This window comes from Strongylocentrotus purpuratus, unplaced genomic scaffold, assembly GCF_000002235.5.
Source record: "Strongylocentrotus purpuratus isolate Spur 01 unplaced genomic scaffold, Spur_5.0 spur5_scaffold_20, whole genome shotgun sequence".
Taxonomy (NCBI): Eukaryota; Metazoa; Echinodermata; class Echinoidea; order Camarodonta; family Strongylocentrotidae; genus Strongylocentrotus; species Strongylocentrotus purpuratus.
Window position 1 is genome coordinate 19,302,289 of NW_022145606.1, and position 19,676 is coordinate 19,321,964.

The following is a 19,676-nucleotide window of genomic DNA, read 5'->3' on the forward strand; positions in this document are numbered from 1 at the left end:
TTTTATCATTGATACAGTCCTTTCAATATGTATGGCTTTAAGTTCTATCATAATACCCCTACAGCTTAAGAATTTAGATTTATTCTTTAGATGTCATTATACTGTTAATGAATTAGGCTTATCTACCTATGACTGATCTGTGGATAATTTGTGTGAAAATGATCATCCTACTTAGCATATAAGTGTATTCTGATGTATACAATTTTGGCATATTTTTTGTAACGGGTCAATTCCAATTGCTATGGAATGACATTTTCTATTTTGAATACAAAATATTATAGACCCAAACAAACAAAAAACCTATTAATGATACCTGATGCAATGTATATTGAATTAATAGTATGAGGTACTTGAACAGCATTTAGGCTTCCTCGTCAATCATTAATTCATCAAATCTATGAAATAATGAATTTGATATAGGTTTGTTTTTATGATATGACATAGAGGGTTATTTGTTGGAAATTCTGTAACGAAGCTATTTCAACTTCAATGTTTCATTAAACCAATGAATGTTTGATCGGCACTAAACTGTGTTATGAATGTACCTCATGTTAGTTTATATGCATTTCATTCATTTTTAGATTTTTATCAAAATGTCTATAATTATATACAGCGTAATGTATATTTGTTTCAAATTGAAAATTCTTTGAAAATGTCATTCCGTAATGGTTGGGATTGACCAGCACTCAAGGAGGCTTAAATGAGGTATTTCTGACATAGCAACTTGTGTTCCTTCACAATGAATGTAATCAATGTGAAGCCCATAGTCAATTCAAAGAAAAAGAAATAGGCATGTACATGAACCTTTCCAACATGGAAAGAAATTATTAAATGCATTTCCTATCACTGTTTGAGAGCTTGCATTTTAAGAACTCATATCTGAATCTACACTGTGCATGCGAGGGTCTGCCATTGAAAAAAAATGGTGTGAAAGTTTGTTGACCTTTCAATAATAATGAGGCATGACCATAACAACAAATGGAAAAAAAAATTGTATTGAAGCTACACAGATGTAGTCATGCGTCATTGTGGTAAAATCCCAATGGAAATATATTTTGTTCAAATTATACATGACGATTTATACTACTTACCTAAATATGTCTTTCTTTATCTTCAAAATGTAGATACAGACGTCATGCCTTTTGTAAACTCGGGCTAATTGATATATTTTACAGATTCTTACTTTACATATGTGCCTGACTGACTCTATGCTGTTTTGATGATTTTCCTTGAATAACTTCCATTTTGAAAGTTAATCTGTACTTCCATGGTTTAACTAACAACATTTGACAGTTACAATAGTAGTACACTTGTTAATGAATAATGTTATCATTCCCTCTGTATCAAAATGTGAAGCAAATATAGCACCAATAAAGAAAACACGTGTTTTAGTTTAATTACTTTTTTTCCCCCTCTCTTTCTTTTGATGTCATTCCTGCATGCGATTCTGCATTTAAAAAAAAGAAGGATTTCTAGCTTAAGAAAGGAAGATACAGATCGGGGCCCCGTTTCATAAAACTTGTTATCAGTAAAAAGTTACAATGACTGTTATAAGCTACTGAAATTGCGGCATTTGATTGGCTGATGAGAGCAAATTTGTCGTAGAAATTTAGCAATTGTTATAATATTTATAACGAGTTTTATGAAACGGGGGCACAGTTGTGAGTGATTGGTCCCATTGCCTAAATCGGTATACGTATGGCTATCCCCTTGCCCGATAAATGTCTGATTAGCCAGAAGGGAGTTTAATAATAGTATATGAGTTGATGCCCTTCTGTATAGGACCAGTGGATCTGAGATTATATTATTTAAAAAAAAACTATGATTTTAGAAGAGTACGAATTTACAAATAGTACACACAAACAAAGTGAAAGGCGTAAATATTCTGAAAAAGAATGAAACGCCGATAATACCAAACAACAACAAATCGATACTAATTATATCCCTACACTCAAGGCCATGACTGATTTCAGTCGCCTTCATAAAGATTAGTCTATCTGAAACAAGTGAGTGGCCGGACCCCCCCCCCCCCCCTCTCCCAATGTGGAGAAGGGGGGGGGGGGGGGGGTAATCCAGCTTCAGTTCCTCCCCAACCACCAAAGGAAATGAAGATAACAAAAAGTACATGTAAACTACAACCACATTTTATTTCATTTCTCTTTTTATTTTAAAAATAATACATGTAATTATATACGTCATGTCTAGTCTCGATAACAAGCAATCGTGGCAGCTAGAGAACATAACTAATAATCTGACAATGTTGGTACATAAATAACCCACAATGTAGTGTAATGTAAAATATACACCCAAAAAGGCATCGAAGAACGCTTTTATATTAAAAGGGAGCACTTTTTAGTGATGGCAACATTTATTACGCTTCCTGCAATGATTATATCTAATATCTATAGGAAGACAATTTTCTTAAGAGAAAATATAAATGTTGAAGTTTTTTAAGTACAGGGCAATTAGGAGGGGTGCTTTAAATTGGAGTTTGCAAAAAAAAAATATTGTTCACAGAATTATGTTCTTCCCATTTTTCTGCTTCTCTTTAAACTAATAAATATCAGGATGGACTTCCTCTTTCAGAAGGGAAAAACAAAATCTTGCTAAATCATTCAACCCTATTGAAAACCAAACTGAAGATCACAGCATGCATGCACGTCGCTGTTGGCGAAGTGACGGTAGTGAAAAAAAATTGCATTCACTTTGCGTTACGATTTTCCTCACATTCAATGCTTTGCAACTGTACTTTGGATAATTTTAAAGAAAAAAAAAATCCATTCTTTTGCTTTGTAAAGCTTCATCAGCAGTCCTTGACAATACCAAATACAAGGACCATATTGTTCCTCTGTGGAGGAGCCACCGTTAGCACGGGTTCAAGGTACGTACACCATCTTGTGAACAGAAGAGCAAAAAATCAATATTAACACTTATAACAGCGAGACTGAAAGGCCATTGACGTCACAAAATATCCACACACAAAATGGATTTGTAAAATGGATAAGACAAATAAATGAATATTGGTACTCACGTACACATTGAACTCTATGCTCCTTTGTAGAAATTAAAGTAATGAAGTGAACGTTTGAGTTGTATTGGAATCATTTGTGTTTGTACGTCTTCTATTAAAATATGATGATTAAGGAATACTTAATAATTATATACAGTGATGTTCGATTATGTTTTTCAGAGATTATTTAGGTCCACTATTCTACCTTGTATTGGGCATCAAATTGGCAAGTTGCTGATGTCATTATGTCACCTGTGCTTCTTTCCCCCTTATTTCTAGGCTCTCGACCACTTTACCCCCTACCTCTTTCTCTCTCTCTCTCTCCCTCTCTCGCTTTCACTCTCTTTCTCCCTCTCCCTTTATCATTCCCTCTCTCTCTTTCTTTCTCCCTCTCTCCCCCTCTCTCTCTCTCTCTCTCTCTCTCTCTCTCTTTCTCTGCCCTCTCTCCCCTTTCCAATGGCCTTATCTCTTCCCCCTTTCTCTCTCTTCCCTATCAACCCCCCCCCCCCCCATCTGTGTACCTCTCCCTCTGTATCTATTCCCCTCTCTCGGTACATTAAGCTATTTTGAATATAATGTGCATTAATGAATTCATGTTAATCATCATCATCCAAACTTTAAAAAATATGTCAATCTGAATTTTATATAGGCCTATATCTTACCCATGAATGAAGTTGGATTATTTTTGTCCTTTTTACCCCTTTTTACGAAATGATTGTATGAGTATAGTATGATTTATTCTTGATATATCAAGTTCATATAAGTTCTCAGAAGTGTATTGACCAATCTACACAGTCACATTTTAAAGAGATTGATCAATAAATTGGAGTCATTCCACCGAATGTGGAATATTCGCTACGCACCCCATAAGGTGAGAGAGAAAAGACGTGCCCAGAATTTGATATGCCTATAACAAAATTAAGTGAAAACATTAAAAAAAAAGAAGTATATTTGAGTCTAGCTTAGTTTCCATTCTTCCTGCAGTATAGTGCCAAGTGGTTCAGTGTGCAATCAAAATCGGGAAACGAATGACTAACCTTGTTTGTTGAGTGGGATGGTCGTTCCCATTCCACATAGTCCACCACTCTCACCCCCCTCTCACCCCCCCCCCCCCCCCCGCCCCCCTCCTCGGTCCATAATATGGCCTATTTAATTTTGATCTCCACCACACCAACGCAATATGCAACATCCCCCTACTGTGTTGCTGCCAGCCGAAGATGGCGTTATCATTAAATTAGGACGCCCGGCGAAAAAAAAATGGCTGGACTGGTGAGGGAGTCAGCTCAAAGAGATTCGATCATAACATCTGTTCCTTGATAACGCCATCTTCGGCGGCTTGAATCAATACTAGTTGGGAATATAATATGAAGAACCGGCCAGATATTGGACTATTCCCCTCCCCTTCTCTCTCTCTCTCTCTCCACTCTCTCTCTCTCTGTCTCTCTCTCCTCTCTCCTAGCTCTCTCTCTCTCTCTCTCTCTCCGTCTATTTACCTTTCCCTCTTTATGTATTCCCCCCTCTGTACACTAAACTATTTCGAATATAATTTGCATAAATAAAATAATGTAAATCGTCGGCACCCCATAAGATGAGAGAGAAAAAAGGTGTTCACAATTTGATATGCCCGTGTGGAAGGCTGTTCCCTTTCTTCTACCCATCCATTCTACTTGCAGAAGTGAAAAGTGGTCCAGTGTGCAGTCAAAATAATTATCATAACAATTTAGACACGAATGTCTAATCTTGTTTGTTGAGTGGGTTGGTTGTTCCAAAATTCCACAGTTGAATTTCAGTAGATGTAAATTCGCCCTGTATTTTTGTGTGTGGATGATAAGCGCCCCCTAATGGTAAGATAATACGCTCAACGAAGAAAGATCGCAATTTGTTTAAGGTAGATAGTGACTGTGTGTATACGTAGCTAGCTCAGCTTCGTTTAGAAGATTGGAGGATCTATTGCAGGACTTATTATGAACGAATATATAACTAAATAAACAACTAAATAGATAAATAAAATACCGAAACATATATAGTAATAATACATGTACATTATTAATGAGTACTTTGGAAAAATCTGTTCTAGTGCATGGGGTGTACTATACGATGAACTTTGTTTAAAGTGCACATAAACTGAAGGCGTTGTTCATGCTTTTATATTACGTAAGGCAAGCAAAACCTTCTTTGAGTACATACATAACGGATTTAGTTTTACATGCTTTTAATCTTAAAATAGAGATAGATATTATTTTATTACTCAAAATGAATTTGCAAGCCCAAAATCGATTTGATTATGACGATTGCATTTTGGTGTATTTATAATTTTGTATGAGTATGAGTATGATAATAGGGATTCGTATTCGATATATAATATTTTAGAGAAAAATGACTCACAGACTAAAAACAAATGCACATTTGAAAGTACAAGATATGAGCTTTCCTGCAAATTTACTTAGTTATATCTGAAACAAATATTATATGATGTTCCAATGTTTTGATAAATTATTTGTGAAATCATGTTATTGTTGCCGGCATATTGAATAAACGCTATGGAGGCAAAGAAAAAGAAAAAGATAAGTAATACATAAATGGTAATAAATACAAACTAGCTTGAGTCACACATGATTGGCAATACATTTTATGGGTTTTGTTGGGTTTACATTAAGACACTGTTTGTGTTACGTATATAAATTGTTAAAAAGTAAATGATACATTATGTGCTCGGCTATATCTAAACCTCGTGATTTTAGGTACCATCAATATGCATCGTGTGAGCTCATAATTATTATCTAAAGTAGGCCTACTTAAAAGCCTTTATTTAGTGACATTACAATCGAACTATTGACCAATAAAACTAATTACTAACAATAGAGTGACCAGCCAGTGTCACTTATAAGGTCTCAATATAATGTTCATCTGACCGTAATTAAATGCAATCACAAAATAAAAGATAAATACTGAGAGCAAACAAATATATTTCTCGTCATAATTATGAGCGATGGCTTATATAAACATGTCCGTCAATGGGAGAACAACATCAGCCCAAACCCAAAATGGACTATTGCACTTTATACAGACCCTGAACGGAATGTCCTTGTATATACGGTGTATCCACTGGTGTACCAGTGGTGGTAGGGGCGAGGGGAGGGCACATTGCCCCCACTTTTTCAAGTACCCCCTTTTACATAGGAAATGTGCCCCTTTAACTTTGAAAGAAGTGCCCCTTTTTACTTTTGATAACTACCCTTTTTTAACTCGGATAAGCGCACTTTATATTTTCACATTTGCCCCTCTCCTTTTTAATAAGTGGCCCTTTTCCTTATGATAAGTGCCTCCATTTAAAAAAGAGCCCCTTTCCCTTCTCATAAGTGCCCCTTTTCATCTATGAAAATAGTTCCTTATCATTCTCATTAGTACCCCTTTTCATCTCTTGTAAATGACCCTATTCAATTCTGAGAGATACTCATTTTACTTTAAAAAGTGCCCCTTCCCCTCCTGATAAGTGCTTTTTTCATCTTATATAGATGCCCCTTTTATTTTGACACGTCCCCCTTGTCCTTCCTAATAAATGCTCTTTTTCCTTCTTATAAGTGCCCCTTTCCCTTATGATAAGTGCCCCTATTTACAAAAGAGCCCATTTCCCTTCTCATAAATGCCCCTTTTCATCTATAAAAAATAATTATTTTTCATTCTTAAAAGTGCCCCTTTTCATCTCTTGTAAATGACTCTATTCAATTCTGAGAGATACTCGTTTTACTTTGACAAGTGCCCCTCCCCCTCCTGATAAGTGATATTTTAATCTTATATAGATGCCCCTTTTATTTCAAAACGTCCCCCTTGTCCTTCCTAATAAATGCTCTTTTTCCTTCTTATAAGTGCCCCTTCCCTTTCTCATAATGACCCCTTTTTATCTTTGATTAGAGCCCCGTTTATTTTATCATGTGCTTCTTTTTATTTGTAATAAGAGCCACTTCCCCCTTCTCAGTCATAAAAGCCCCTTTCCCCTCCGCTAAAGGCCCCTATTAAAATCTGATCGGTGCCTCTTTTCTTTCAACAAAGTGCGCTTTTACCTTTATCATTAGAGCCCGTTTTTCATTTTCATAATTGCCCCTTTTCACCTCTGATAATTACCCTTTTAAACATGATTTTTGCCCCTTTCTCCTTTTTAATAAGGAACCTATCCCTTTTTCATATGCCCCTTTCACTTCTTTTAAATGCCCCTATCAAAATCTGATGGGTGCCTCTTTTCCGTCGACAAATGCCCATTTCCCATTCTTATAAAATCCCTTTTCATCCCTGGTGCGTGCCTCTTTTTGTAGGTGTTAGAGGTGCCCCATTCTCACTTCTGATAATTAGCCTTTGTACTTTGACACGTGCTCCTTTTCTTTTCTAATAGGTGTCTTAACCCTTTCGAAAAGTGTCCCCTTTTCCTCTATTTCGTGCTCCTAATTTCAAGCGACTAAGAGCAATTTACCTCCAAAGCACGCTCGCTCGTAGTTTTAGCCTAGATGTTATAATTATGTAACACCAAATGTCTGTTTAATCTTCCGTTATGAGCATGTGCTTATATAACCCCATCAGGATTGGGGTTTTCCTCTTTATAAGATGTAATTTTTCGCACTGTGACCTCACAAATCTCATAAATTGTCCTCGCTTGCTTTGCTCGCTCGCAATGATTTTCAGACCATCATACCCATCTGCAAAGTATGATGCTTAAGCAATATTTTATATGATGTAAAAAGAGAAACAATATTGAAATCATCCCTGATAATGTAATCACAATAGAGGGGTTTATACCAATGTCTAAAAAATTGTATATTTTCGCTTGAGGATTTCCCTTTGAAGGTGCCCCTTTTCCCAGAAAGTACCCTTTTTTGTTGGCGCCCCCCCAACTTTAGAAGTCGCCGTACCGCCTCTGCTCAGTTCAATTATAATGTCACTAAGGCTTACACCCATAGCAACCATAACAACAATTAAATCTACAACTGCTACTTTGACCAAAGAGCAAAATATTAGCCTGCCGACTTACTAGCACGACGAGCCGGCTCTTATTGCATGATTTTTTTCTCACAATACGAGTATTGTGAAATAAAAAATGTACCTGGAGAATGTACAGCAAATATTTAAAATTTCTTCTAGAAATGTTATCGTAAACGGTATACAACTATTACAAAAAAAAAGAAGCTAAACTCTGAACCTATTCATCATCATAATACAAAGAATATTATTACCATAATGATTGTGTCGTAACAAACAATATGCAAATCACGCGTATTCGTTTTCGAGTTTACAGCAGTGCGCACTAGCGCTAGGCGCAACGCGCATCCATTGTTGTATTATAAGCGCAGCTTAAATGGCATTGTGCATATGCGTACGCGCGTGCGCTATGCATGTACTATGTATGCATAATATTCATGTTTACCTCATATAGCGCATATTCTTATGCCTACTTTTCATCTTCGATGAGTGATAGACCCTACTTCAATTCAGCCTTTGATAATAAACGGATCGATTTGGTTAAGAAATTGGTGAGTATGATACAGACACTTATTCGAAAATGTGGGATTATAGCTTGGTATAGGTCTAATATAACTAAGATCGAATGATGGTCTAGATTCTAGATCTAGACTAGACTAGATCTAGACCTAACTTTTAGAGTCTATAGATCTAGGCCTAAACTCTAGTCTAGATAGAGTTCAAGGCAAAAGACTAGATCTAGTCTAGATCTACTTTGAGGTCGTTTTAGATCTACTTGACAAACTCATGGGTCGGGGCGGCATTAGTACCCGGGGAAAGGGAAGGGGGGGGAGGGGGGGGGGGGGGGGGGGGGGGGGAGGGGGGGGGGTTAGGGCTGATGATGATGATAATGACAATGATACTTCAAGCAATGATGATGTTTTTGATGATGGTGGTGATGATTGATAATTATGTCACGAAGATGATGTAGAGTCTAGACCTAGATCTACTAGGCTAGCCTATATCGATGTGATTGCACGAGGTGTGACTACATACAGGGAGCTCCACCGCCAAAGGCGTCGGAGCTCCAGAGCCCGCTAAGCCTAGACTAAGTAAGAAAAACTATTTAAACGGCGGGTTGGCCGTAGGGCACATTTTTTTCGAAATATAAAGAAGCAGTAGGCCTAGGCCTAGGGCCTAGATCTAGATCTATTCTAGATCTAGGCTAGTCTAATTACAATGTTTTTCGACTCCTCTTTACTACCACTAGACCTAGGTCTAGATCTAGGCCTACTTGAAATTATAATTTGAAGAAGTCTTCGATCATGGGGAAAATGCCGGGAAAATGGTGATTCCCCGTCTTTACCCAATGCATCCATGTGTAAATATCGTCGATTCAACGTCGAGCCAGAGCAAATGCAACATTGAGCTCCTAGAGTAAAGTACCCGGTAATCGGTCAGCTCCGGTTTTCGGCCAATTGGTTGGATACATGGTAAAATCACTTTAAAATACATCGCATAATAGCATAACACATATCCCACACATACCATACCATGCCAGTGTCACTGAAGAACCACATTTGCAATGGAAAATATATCCTAAAATATCACATTTTAGCGATGTAATCGGCGGTCCCGCTACCCAAATCTGAAAAATCGAGTTTCTTACGCGTGTATGTAAAAAATATGGGTACCATAAAATGAGCTTTATTTCAAGTATTTTTCAGATATAGAGCCCGATTTTGTGCTGGTCGCAAGCTCAAAAGTATCTCATCGCATGTATTAAATCAATGCAGCCGCACACCGCGACGCACACACGATATGTCCGTCTAATTCAGATTCCAACTTCCGATCACCGCTGTGCCTGTATTCGGCCAGGCGAGCACCCGGGAGCTCCGGCGTGGGATACCTGCTCCGCCCGCTTGTGCTATACATCAGCGCAGAAACGCACGGCGCGCGCGAGCGCTTCCTATTGACTTTGTACATGCGGCCGTAAACTGAAACGCTCGGCCGATAACCGGCTCCAAAACAGTGAAAATTGAAATGAATATTGTCATGGCAATTCGTGATTTTTTTGGGGGATTCTTTTTTTGTTTAAATAATAATAATATTTGCTTCATGATTTGAACAAGAAATGATAATAAATAGGAAGTAAAGAGTCCAATAAATAGGATTTTGTCTTAAGTGGCCGAAAACCGGGTACTTTACTCTACTAGATCTAGGCCTAGATCTAGGGGGCCTAGGCCCTATATGAAATCTATAGATCTATATTCAGCTGATCATATCTCGGCCAATACTCTAACATATTCAATTGGTTTTCGACCTTCCGACATTAATTTTGATGTTCTTTCGAAAAAATGAAGAACAAATTGAGAAATTCTAAATAAAGATTTGAATGAAAACTATGATGTCACACTCACAGCTTCGGTACTCTAGATCTAGGGTCTATACTAGTCTATAGTCTAGTCGCTCGCGTTGATTACGAGCTACATATTTTTGTTTTACCTTGAATCAAGCGTAACCTATGCTTGATTGCAAAAGACGTTTAATACGAAAATTGGCCAGAGTTACAATTGATCGTAAGATACAATCAATTGAATTGTAAATGAATCAATCTTAAGTCAGATTAATCTTACGCTTAATGGTTATATTAAATACGGGACCCTGGTCTAGTGGTCTAGAACTGAGACCTGATGCCTGACGAGTTACTACTCAGTCTACTACTTCATCTGACGCTGGATTCTGGACATAATCTTAAGTTTAACAAAACCGTGTTGATACCTTCTCTAAGTTGAATGAATTATTGTGATTTCCTCTACTAGGTTCTCCCACGCTCGCTCGCAAACGAAGCAACACTTGACTGAAAAATCATGATCAACGAAGTACCGGAATACGTAAGTATGGATATTTTGACTTTTATACAGCGATTAATGATATTTATTGCAGTTCACTATAACTATACATTATAAGAAAGGCAAACATTATATTCTCTGAGTGTGAAATAGATCTACGCAGATACTTTTTAATCGTTCAGAAATTCAGATAAAATCATAAGGCCTGTGAATTATGGGTTTCCGGACACTTTTTAATGAACAGTATACCATCGTGACTAGTTGTCCTTTATCTTTTTCAGGGATATACATGTATACTGGACATCATGGCTTATTTTATCACGTTTTACTAAATTCCATTTTCATTACCAGGGCCCCCGTCTTACGGAAGAGTTGCGATTGATTACAAATAATTTAAAATTGATATCAATCGTATCTCTTGTCTCTTTCGTACGTAGGCTACATGAGGTTGATATCATTTGCAGATTATTTGTGTGTAATTGAGTTTTTACAGAAGTGTATCAATCATATATGATTATTTACGTTTGGGAACCGGCTTTTCACATACATGTAAATACCATCCGAAAAACGCAACTCTGTTTCGAACCGCCCCCCCCCCCCGGGCTCTCCTTTTTTAAAGTGAAGACTGAGAGCTGACCAAGTAAACGTACTAGTACTAGACCAGCTGACATTTCCCCTAAATTTGCAATCAGTCGCAACTCTGTTATACACTGTAGTGGGTCCATCTAAAAATCACCATGTCATCCACAGTCCGGTGACGTATCCACAGGACCACTACACCAGGGACCCGTTTCACAAAGCCCCTTTTCAATGACAAATGACAAAAGTCAGTGACAAATCTGCTGATAACCAATCACAAGCGAGCATTTCACTAGCTTAAAATAAAAACTGTCATTTGTCATTGACAAGTTATACGTCACGTATTCTAATACATTGACCCTAATTTTATGACGTTTATTTCGTATTTTGCGGTTTGGTTGCCTAACATGTGATCAAGAGCCCCCAAAATATATACCAGAGGCAAGGCAAAGGGCGAAATATTCAGCACTAACTTATATCTCCTTTGAACGACCATATATTGCGTATGGTGTTAGAAAAAAAAAGAATACAAGAAAACGAGCTTCGTTATTCTTAAATTGGCATTTATTTGAGAGGTTCAAAATCATTGTATTTCGATAAAAAATTGTCAGTTTTTCCCTCGAAATTTCAACTAAGTTCATACCCATGTTTTAGTTTTTATAGACATTACATTTTACAACAAAGCAGCAATGAATTTGATGAATAGTAATGAGATCAATGTAGCCATTTGAATTGCGTTATGTACTGAAAGGATTAAACATGTAGGCGTATTCGTCATGTTTTGCTGAAGTGTATACCCATGCATTAATGACTTTAGAACTCGAATCATGTTAATGTCATTTATTTCTTACGTTCCCACAGGCTGCATCCCCGCCCAAACCTCCGGCCCATACGACAGTGATCGTCCGTCAAGCATCGCCTATGCCCGATCAGCATTTAATCCTGGCTATCTTCGTTACTATTTTCTGCTGTTTGCCCTTTGGACTTGTCGCAGTTATCAAAGCAAGTAACGTAAGTTTGAAGTTTTGTGTCTTTTTTTAAAAACATTTTCCCCAGGAACAGAAAAAAAGAAAACCTGACCCCTCCCCCCCCCCTATCAACACAACACAACAAATACAAACCGTGAAAAAAGGCATAAACAAAACATGGGGCAGTCAATAGAGTCAGACTTGACAGTGTTTTAAAATGGTACCCTTGTCAGCGCATGCGCACTCTTGTAACCATGAAAGGGTGTATACTAGGAACTTTCTAGCTTACTTGCTTACTTGCTTAAGTCGGGTCAACTGCCCGAGCTGTGATGGCTTTCCACACATTCCTGTCCAACATGGCTGCTTTTATCTCTGACAGTTCAAGTCCCGTATCCTTCTTGAGTAGGTCTGTATAGGTAAGATGAGGTCTTCTAGGTTTCTTCCCGTATTTAGGTTTCCAGAGTAAAAGCTGAGAACTTTCTAGCTAGTTTAAAGCGATTTCATGTCATCCTGATCTTAGTTTCATTTGACATACATAAAGGTACCTGGAAACAAAATATTCACCCTCTCATTTCAAAAGTTCATGTATGATGTGGGTTTCTGGACACTTTAACAAACATAACGACTTCTCTTTTGCTTTCGGATTTAACGGAAAATATTCATCAAATAGCCCTAATTATCATGATCAAGAATAGTTGTCCTTTAAAATTCGGTCCAACATAAATTCTTATAAGATTTATGATATTGCTTGTAAACTTCCTTAAATTGCTGGTTTGAACCAGCTGTCAGGGTACACAACCTGCCTGGACACACGATATCTGTGTATACATGTAAGAATAAGATTATTGACTTGGTGTGCGTTGCAAATAGGACTGACAATAAACATTATAAATCATCAAGGGCTTGACTTCGTGTTCCAGCCTCTAGAACGGATTTTTAGATTTACACAACGAGAGCGTGGACTGCCGCGTGTGACATCGTGTTAAGGCACTGGGCCGTGCCAGGCTGTGCCTTAAAAGGACATCACATTGCGTCAAAAGGATGTCATACGTGGCGGTCAACGCTCTCGTCGTGTAAATCTAAAAGTTCCTATTATTATTGCTAAAGCCCCACTGCACTACTTGTAGCTACTTGCGCTCTCTATACAGTCAACAATACATAAGCGGTACCCGTTGATCCCCCATGATTCCCTTTTTCTTACGTTAATTGAGAGGGGATTGATGAGATAACCACCTGACACTGACCTTAGAGGGTAGTATAATCCCTCAATCCTCAATGCCAATCTAATGCAGAGGGGATTTAAGGATCATATTTTTCGCAATAAACAACCGTGAAAAAAAGATGCTGCGTCCTTAAAAAAAAAAAAAACAACTTATAAATAAATGGAAGCATACCCTAGAAAACGGTCCTACGCGCTTTTTACTGAGCTCTCTCTTTTTGAGTTTTTGATTTTCTTCAATGCCATTGCAAGGATGACATGAAAGAAAGAAAGAAAGAAAAACAAAAACATTGTCATTGTGTTGTAAAATACAGACACGTGAAACGTATTACACATTACGTCATAAAAAAAAAAATTAAAAAAAACGCACAGTTTTGCCGCGTCATATGTACATGTATGAATTTAAAAAGACGCCTTCATGCGTTTTTTTAATGTGTTTTGTATATAAATATATATATATATATATATAAATATAAGTGATATGGTATAGTTTGATTGGATTACAAATGTGTGCCTTTAAACACATACATGTACGAGGGATTAAAAGTTTAACCACAAACATAAATAATCGAGTTATAGCGAGGAGAGGCGGGGGCGCTTAAGTAGTAAACTTCCATTTGGCCCGTTTACATTTCGTCTAAAACTTATCGGCCTAAAACAATTTTGTCAAAAAAGCATTTGGTCTAATTACCATGAAGTGGCATCTTCTTCTTATCGAGTCACTACACAAGTCCCGTCCAGTGGTCCACACAGGCTTTGGCACGGCAATTCACAGCTTCCAGGTCATCTTGGGTGCATGGCTCTGGCAGGAGTGGGCAGAATAGCAGGTGTTCCATTGTCTGTTCCTGGCCGCATTCACATACCGTTTGTTCGTCTCCTAGACCCCACCTCTGCATTAGGACTCTGCATCGACCGGAGCCAGTTCTTAGGCGGTTGAGGCTAAGCCAGGTAGGCCAAGTCTCACTGGAGCCGGTTGCGAGGGATTCCTTCGGGCTGTGGGAGAGTTTATGTGGAGTGGTCTGAAGGTGGTTAGACCACAAAGTCATCCTTTGGTTGTGAGGGCTAGTATTAAGAGGCTCTACAGAGTGCAGAAAGCTGTGTCTGGATTTGAGCCGCTTGCCCACTGGCTAGTGTTCGAAGAGTGGGTGGAGTGGATTGTTTTCTTGTTTGTCCTTTTCTTTCTGGGACAAGACCAACCTTCTGACGTGTGGAGGGGCAATACCGCATAGCAGGTAGATGTCTTCTACTTTAGTTGGCCTAAGGCATCCAGTGATCGCTCTGCAAGATGAATTTAGAGCTGGGTCAATCTTGGGTGCATGGGCCGACCTACTCCATACTGGTGATGCATACTCCGCAGCAGAGAAGCAAAGCGCAAGGGCTGTCGTCCAGATTGTTCTGGCATCAGTCCCCCAGTTGGTGTTGGCTAGCTTCTTGAGATGCTGTTGCGGGCTCCAACTTTTGCCTTTGTGTTGGCAATGTGGTTCTTGTAGGTAAGGGAGCGATCGAGTGTGACGCCTAAGTATAGACTGGGTTGGGAGTGTGCTTCAGCCTTTTCCCATACCAGCTGATCCTTAGTTGATGGGTGGCATCCCTGTTCTTGAGGTGGAATGCGCTTATCTGAGTTTTATCAGGGTTAGCTCTCAGGTGGTTGGTCGCATAGTATGGGATGAGACCGGCCAGGGCATCACTGAGGGACTCCTCCAACTTCACAAAAGACTGGTTCTGGGTGGCGATGCAGAGGTCATCGGCGTAGAGGAAGCTCCGGTGTTTTGGTGGATCGGTTGGTCATTCGTGTACACGTTAAAGAGTAACGGTGCGAGCACACTTCCTTGTGGTAGGCCATTTTTCTGTCTGCGCCATCTGCTGCGATTCCCATTGAGAACCACAACATATCGCCGATTGGACAGCAAATTCCAGACTCAAATAAGCATTTTACTGACTTTCTTGGAACCCCAAATTCACTTTCTATATAGTTCACACCAGTTCTTGAAAGTGAAATTATAAACATAATTACCGAATTGAAGAATAAGCGGAGTTCTGGACAAGATGAAATAAGCAATTATCTCCTGAAAAAAATAACCCTTGATATTGTCCAACCTTTAATTAATATTTTCAATTTATCGCTTACAACTGGGGTGGTGCCTCAATCGATGAAATTGCCAAAAGTTGTTCCTGTCTTCAAGAAAGGAGATTCTTTAGAGTTAGGAAACTACAGGCCTATTTCCTTGCTGATATCTTTATCTAAAGTTCTTGAAAAAAATTGTATATGCTCGTACTGTAAAATTCTTTTGTGCTAGTAATATTTTCTATCAGGCACAGTTTGGCTTCCGTGAAAAGCATAGTACAACACATGCCCTTTTGACTCTAATAAATAAGGTGGCTCGCTCTATTGACAATTTCGAACATACGGTGGGGGTTTTCTTGGACTTCTCTAAGGCGTTTGATACGATTAATCACGAAATACTTCTTTACAAACTTTCTAACTACGGAATCAGAGGATTACCCTTAGAGTGGTTCAAGAACTACCTCCACAATAGAAACCAATACGTTCTCATAGACGATGCACATTCTTCTATAAAGACTATTGAATGTGGCGTGCCTCAAGGTTCTATTTTAGGTCCGTTACTTGTTATTGTTTATATAAATGATTTTTACATGTCTTCAATAACCCTGTCTTTTCTTTTGTTTCCTGACGACTCTAACATTTTCTTTTCTCACAAAGACCCGAAATTTTACTGAGAACGGTTAACTCTCAATAACGAGAAGTTGCTGACTGGATCAAGGCAAATAAATTGTCATTGAATTTACTAAAAACCAATTATATGCTTTTTAGTAATATTATTGATAACTTACCAGGAAATATTGTACTTGATAATACTGTCATACAAAAAGTCTCTTCTACGAAGTTCCTGGGAATAATGGTAGATAATAAACTTTCATGGAAGCTGCATGTTGATAATGTTTGTAAAATCATCACTAGAAATATTGGTATTTTGAATAAGGTAAAATTGTTTTTTCCATCTTGTATACTGCTTAATTTATACTCAACTTTAGTACTTCCTTACTTGAATTATGGAATACTTGCGTGGGGCACATGTGGACATACTCAACTACAGGTGTAAATAGAATTTTAATATTGCAAAAAAAAGCAATGCGAATCATTTGTCACACCAATTTTCGCGCTCATACTTATGAACTCTTTCACGCAAATAATGTTTTGAAGAGTCATGACTTATTTTCCTATAACTTGGGTATATTTATGTATACACTAGAAACAAATGAATTGCCACAAGTTCTCTCAAATATGTTTAACAAAAATACTGAATTTCATAGTTACCCCACGAGAATAGCAAAATGTTATCACCTACCAAAGCCAAGAACGCAATTTTCCAGCAGGATTTTCACTTTCACTGGCCCAAAATATTGGAATGCCCTTCCTGGCACATTACAAGAAAAGCCCTCATTAAGAGGTTTCAAAAATGCCCTCAAGCACTTTTTGTTGCAAACGAATCAGAATAAGTAGTTCCCCTCTCCCTCTCTGTCTCTTTCTCTGTCTCCCTTCACCCCCTCTCTCTGTCTTCTTTTTATCTTCCTACATGTCTTCCCCTTTTCTGTTTTTTACTCTCTCATTCTTATATTCTTCATTTATCATCATCATCTTGTCATTCTGCTAATGTTTCTGATTTGTTTTTGTCTCGTAAATTGTTTGTTTTTCTATTGTTTGTCATGTTTTTTTTTTATTCCGTAATTTTTCTTCAAAATTAAGTTATAAATGTATAAAGTATAATTATTATTGTGCGAACCTACATCTAACAAGCTTTGCTTTCAAGTAGGTTCGTTTTTTTCATTTCTTGTAATTAAATCATTTTGCATTACATTGACTAAAAAACAATGTTAAAGATATTTCAATGCTTATTTCTGTTATACCATTACGTTTATTATTGTTTATATTATGTGAAAAAGAAATGGAAAATAAATTCACTCTGTATAGAGCTATTATTATTATTATTATTATTATGTCCTTTGGCAAGACATTGATCTACATTTGCCACACTCAACCCAGGTGATGTAAATGGGTACCTGCAGGAATTAATTCCTTGAAATGCTAGAGCGCTGTATACGGCAGCTAGGCTAAATAAATGCGCCTCGGAATAGAATTTCTAGACAGACGGCGCTATAGAAATGCCTATGCCTATTATTATTGTTATTATAATTATTACCACTGTTATTTCTACGTATATTTTGCAGGTGAAGAGTCGTTATAGTGCGGGCGATGAGGCTGGTGCTGAAGCAGCCTCTCGCGGTGCTAAGAAATGGGCTACCCTCGCCCTCGTCACCGGCCTCATCGTCAACATCCTGGTCATCATCGCCATCCTCGTCTACTATTTCTTATTCATCAAGGCTGTCACCGAAGCCTTCTCGTTCGACGACTGACCGGAAATTAGAGAGAAGTAGGGTGTATTCACCTGCATAAGGCTGCAATGACTGACAAAACCACAGTAGAAGAAAGACTCATAATAGATATTTTCAATTTTCAAGAAAGAATGATTTTATTAACAACGCAGAAGAAAATCGTCTACGATGATAACGCAAATACCGTCGATCATTGCGACTAGAAACATTTATGTCAAATGACTGACAACATCTCAATTAGGCCTGAACAAAAAGAAGATGTTGTATTGCCCTTTATGTACTTAGGTGCCAAAACATAGGTCGGTCGGTCGGAAATCTTTAAAACAGAAATACTTTTTAATCTTTTTTTACTCCCTCCTTGGGCTGATATTTCTCAGTTTTGAATGCTTTAATACATTTTTTTTTTAAATTCATTAAACCCTTTAAAAAACAAAAATGTTTAAAAAGCCGACCGTAGATTTCAAGGTTTTGGGGTTGGTCGCAATGGGCAATACAACATTTTTTTTTAGGCCTTACGTTTTGATGTGTGAAGATGCATGTTCAAGCCAAAAGTAATTAGAAAGGAGACGAGACTATGAGATGTTTAAGTTATGAAAGTAGCTTGACATTCTGTATGGCTACAGCTATGATATCCAAAACACTTTAACAAATAGTACAGGGCCCCGTTGCATAAAACTAATACCATTGATAGTAACTTTGCCATAAATGGCAACTACTACGGTATTACAGGGCTCAACAGCCAATCAAAATCAAGGTTTCCATGGTAGTTACCATTGATGGCAAAGTTACCATCAATGGTAAGTTTTGTCCAACGGGGCCCTGTTATGTTAATTTTATATCACCCAAAGCCCTATAATATTCCTGGAATGAGTTGGAAAAATAAACAGCCTCATTTTTAAAAATGGAGCGGTCGCTTGGCTGATCATACGAAACTTTGTTGGTTCACTCATTTTTTGTGTTTCTTTTTGTCCTGCGAGACGGAGTCCCTTTAATATATTCTTTAAGCATTGGCGAGAGTAATTGATCGTTACACCCTACCTGTATGCTCTATTGTAGAATTGTTGGTAATTGATGATCATTGACAATAAAGCCATGAAATACAACTGAAACATTTGTATTGCTTTCTAGTATTATATAAATTACAGCTCTTACTTTCTCCTTATTTCCCCTTTTTATGCCTCCGTTACGAAGTAGCCGGAGGCATTATGTTTTCGGGTTGTCCGTCCGTCCGTCCGTCTGTACGTACGTACGTACGTCCCGTTCTCGTGATCGCGTTATCTGAAGAACCGATTGATGGATTCCTGCCAAACTTTGGTCATGTATGTATCTTGCAGAGCCGATGAACTGATTAGATTTTGGGGTTACGAGGTCAAAGGTCACAGGGCTCATTATGTATGCAAAAACAGCTCGTGATCGCGTTATCTGAAGAACCGATTGATGGATTCCTGCCAAACTTTGGTCATGTATGTATCTTGCAGAGTCAAAGAACTGATTAGATTTTGGGGTCATGAGGTTAAAGGTCAAAGGTCACAGGGCTCATTATGTATGCAAAAACAGCTCGTGATCGCGTTATCTCAAGAACCGAGTGATGGATTGCTGCCAAACTTAGGTCATGTATGTTACTTGCAGAACCGATGAAGTGATTAGATTTTGGGGTCACGAGGTCAAAGGTCTAAGGCCACAGCACA

The 19,676-nt window shown here is 38.0% G+C and overlaps 1 protein-coding gene across 1 annotated transcript; it reads left to right on the top strand.

Annotated features, from left to right (window-relative positions):
* The first annotated feature begins 8,432 nt into the window (after nucleotides 1-8,432).
* On the top strand, nucleotides 8,433-18,293 carry LOC105445150 (proline rich transmembrane protein 1B-like). The gene is made up of 4 exons (XM_030993002.1): nucleotides 8,433-8,529; nucleotides 10,780-10,851; nucleotides 12,250-12,399; nucleotides 17,824-18,293. The coding sequence occupies exons 2-4, from the start codon at nucleotides 10,828-10,830 to the stop codon at nucleotides 18,007-18,009; spliced, it is 360 nt and encodes a 119-aa protein (XP_030848862.1). The 5' UTR covers nucleotides 8,433-8,529; nucleotides 10,780-10,827; the 3' UTR covers nucleotides 18,010-18,293.
* Nucleotides 18,294-19,676: the final 1,383 nt, after the last annotated feature.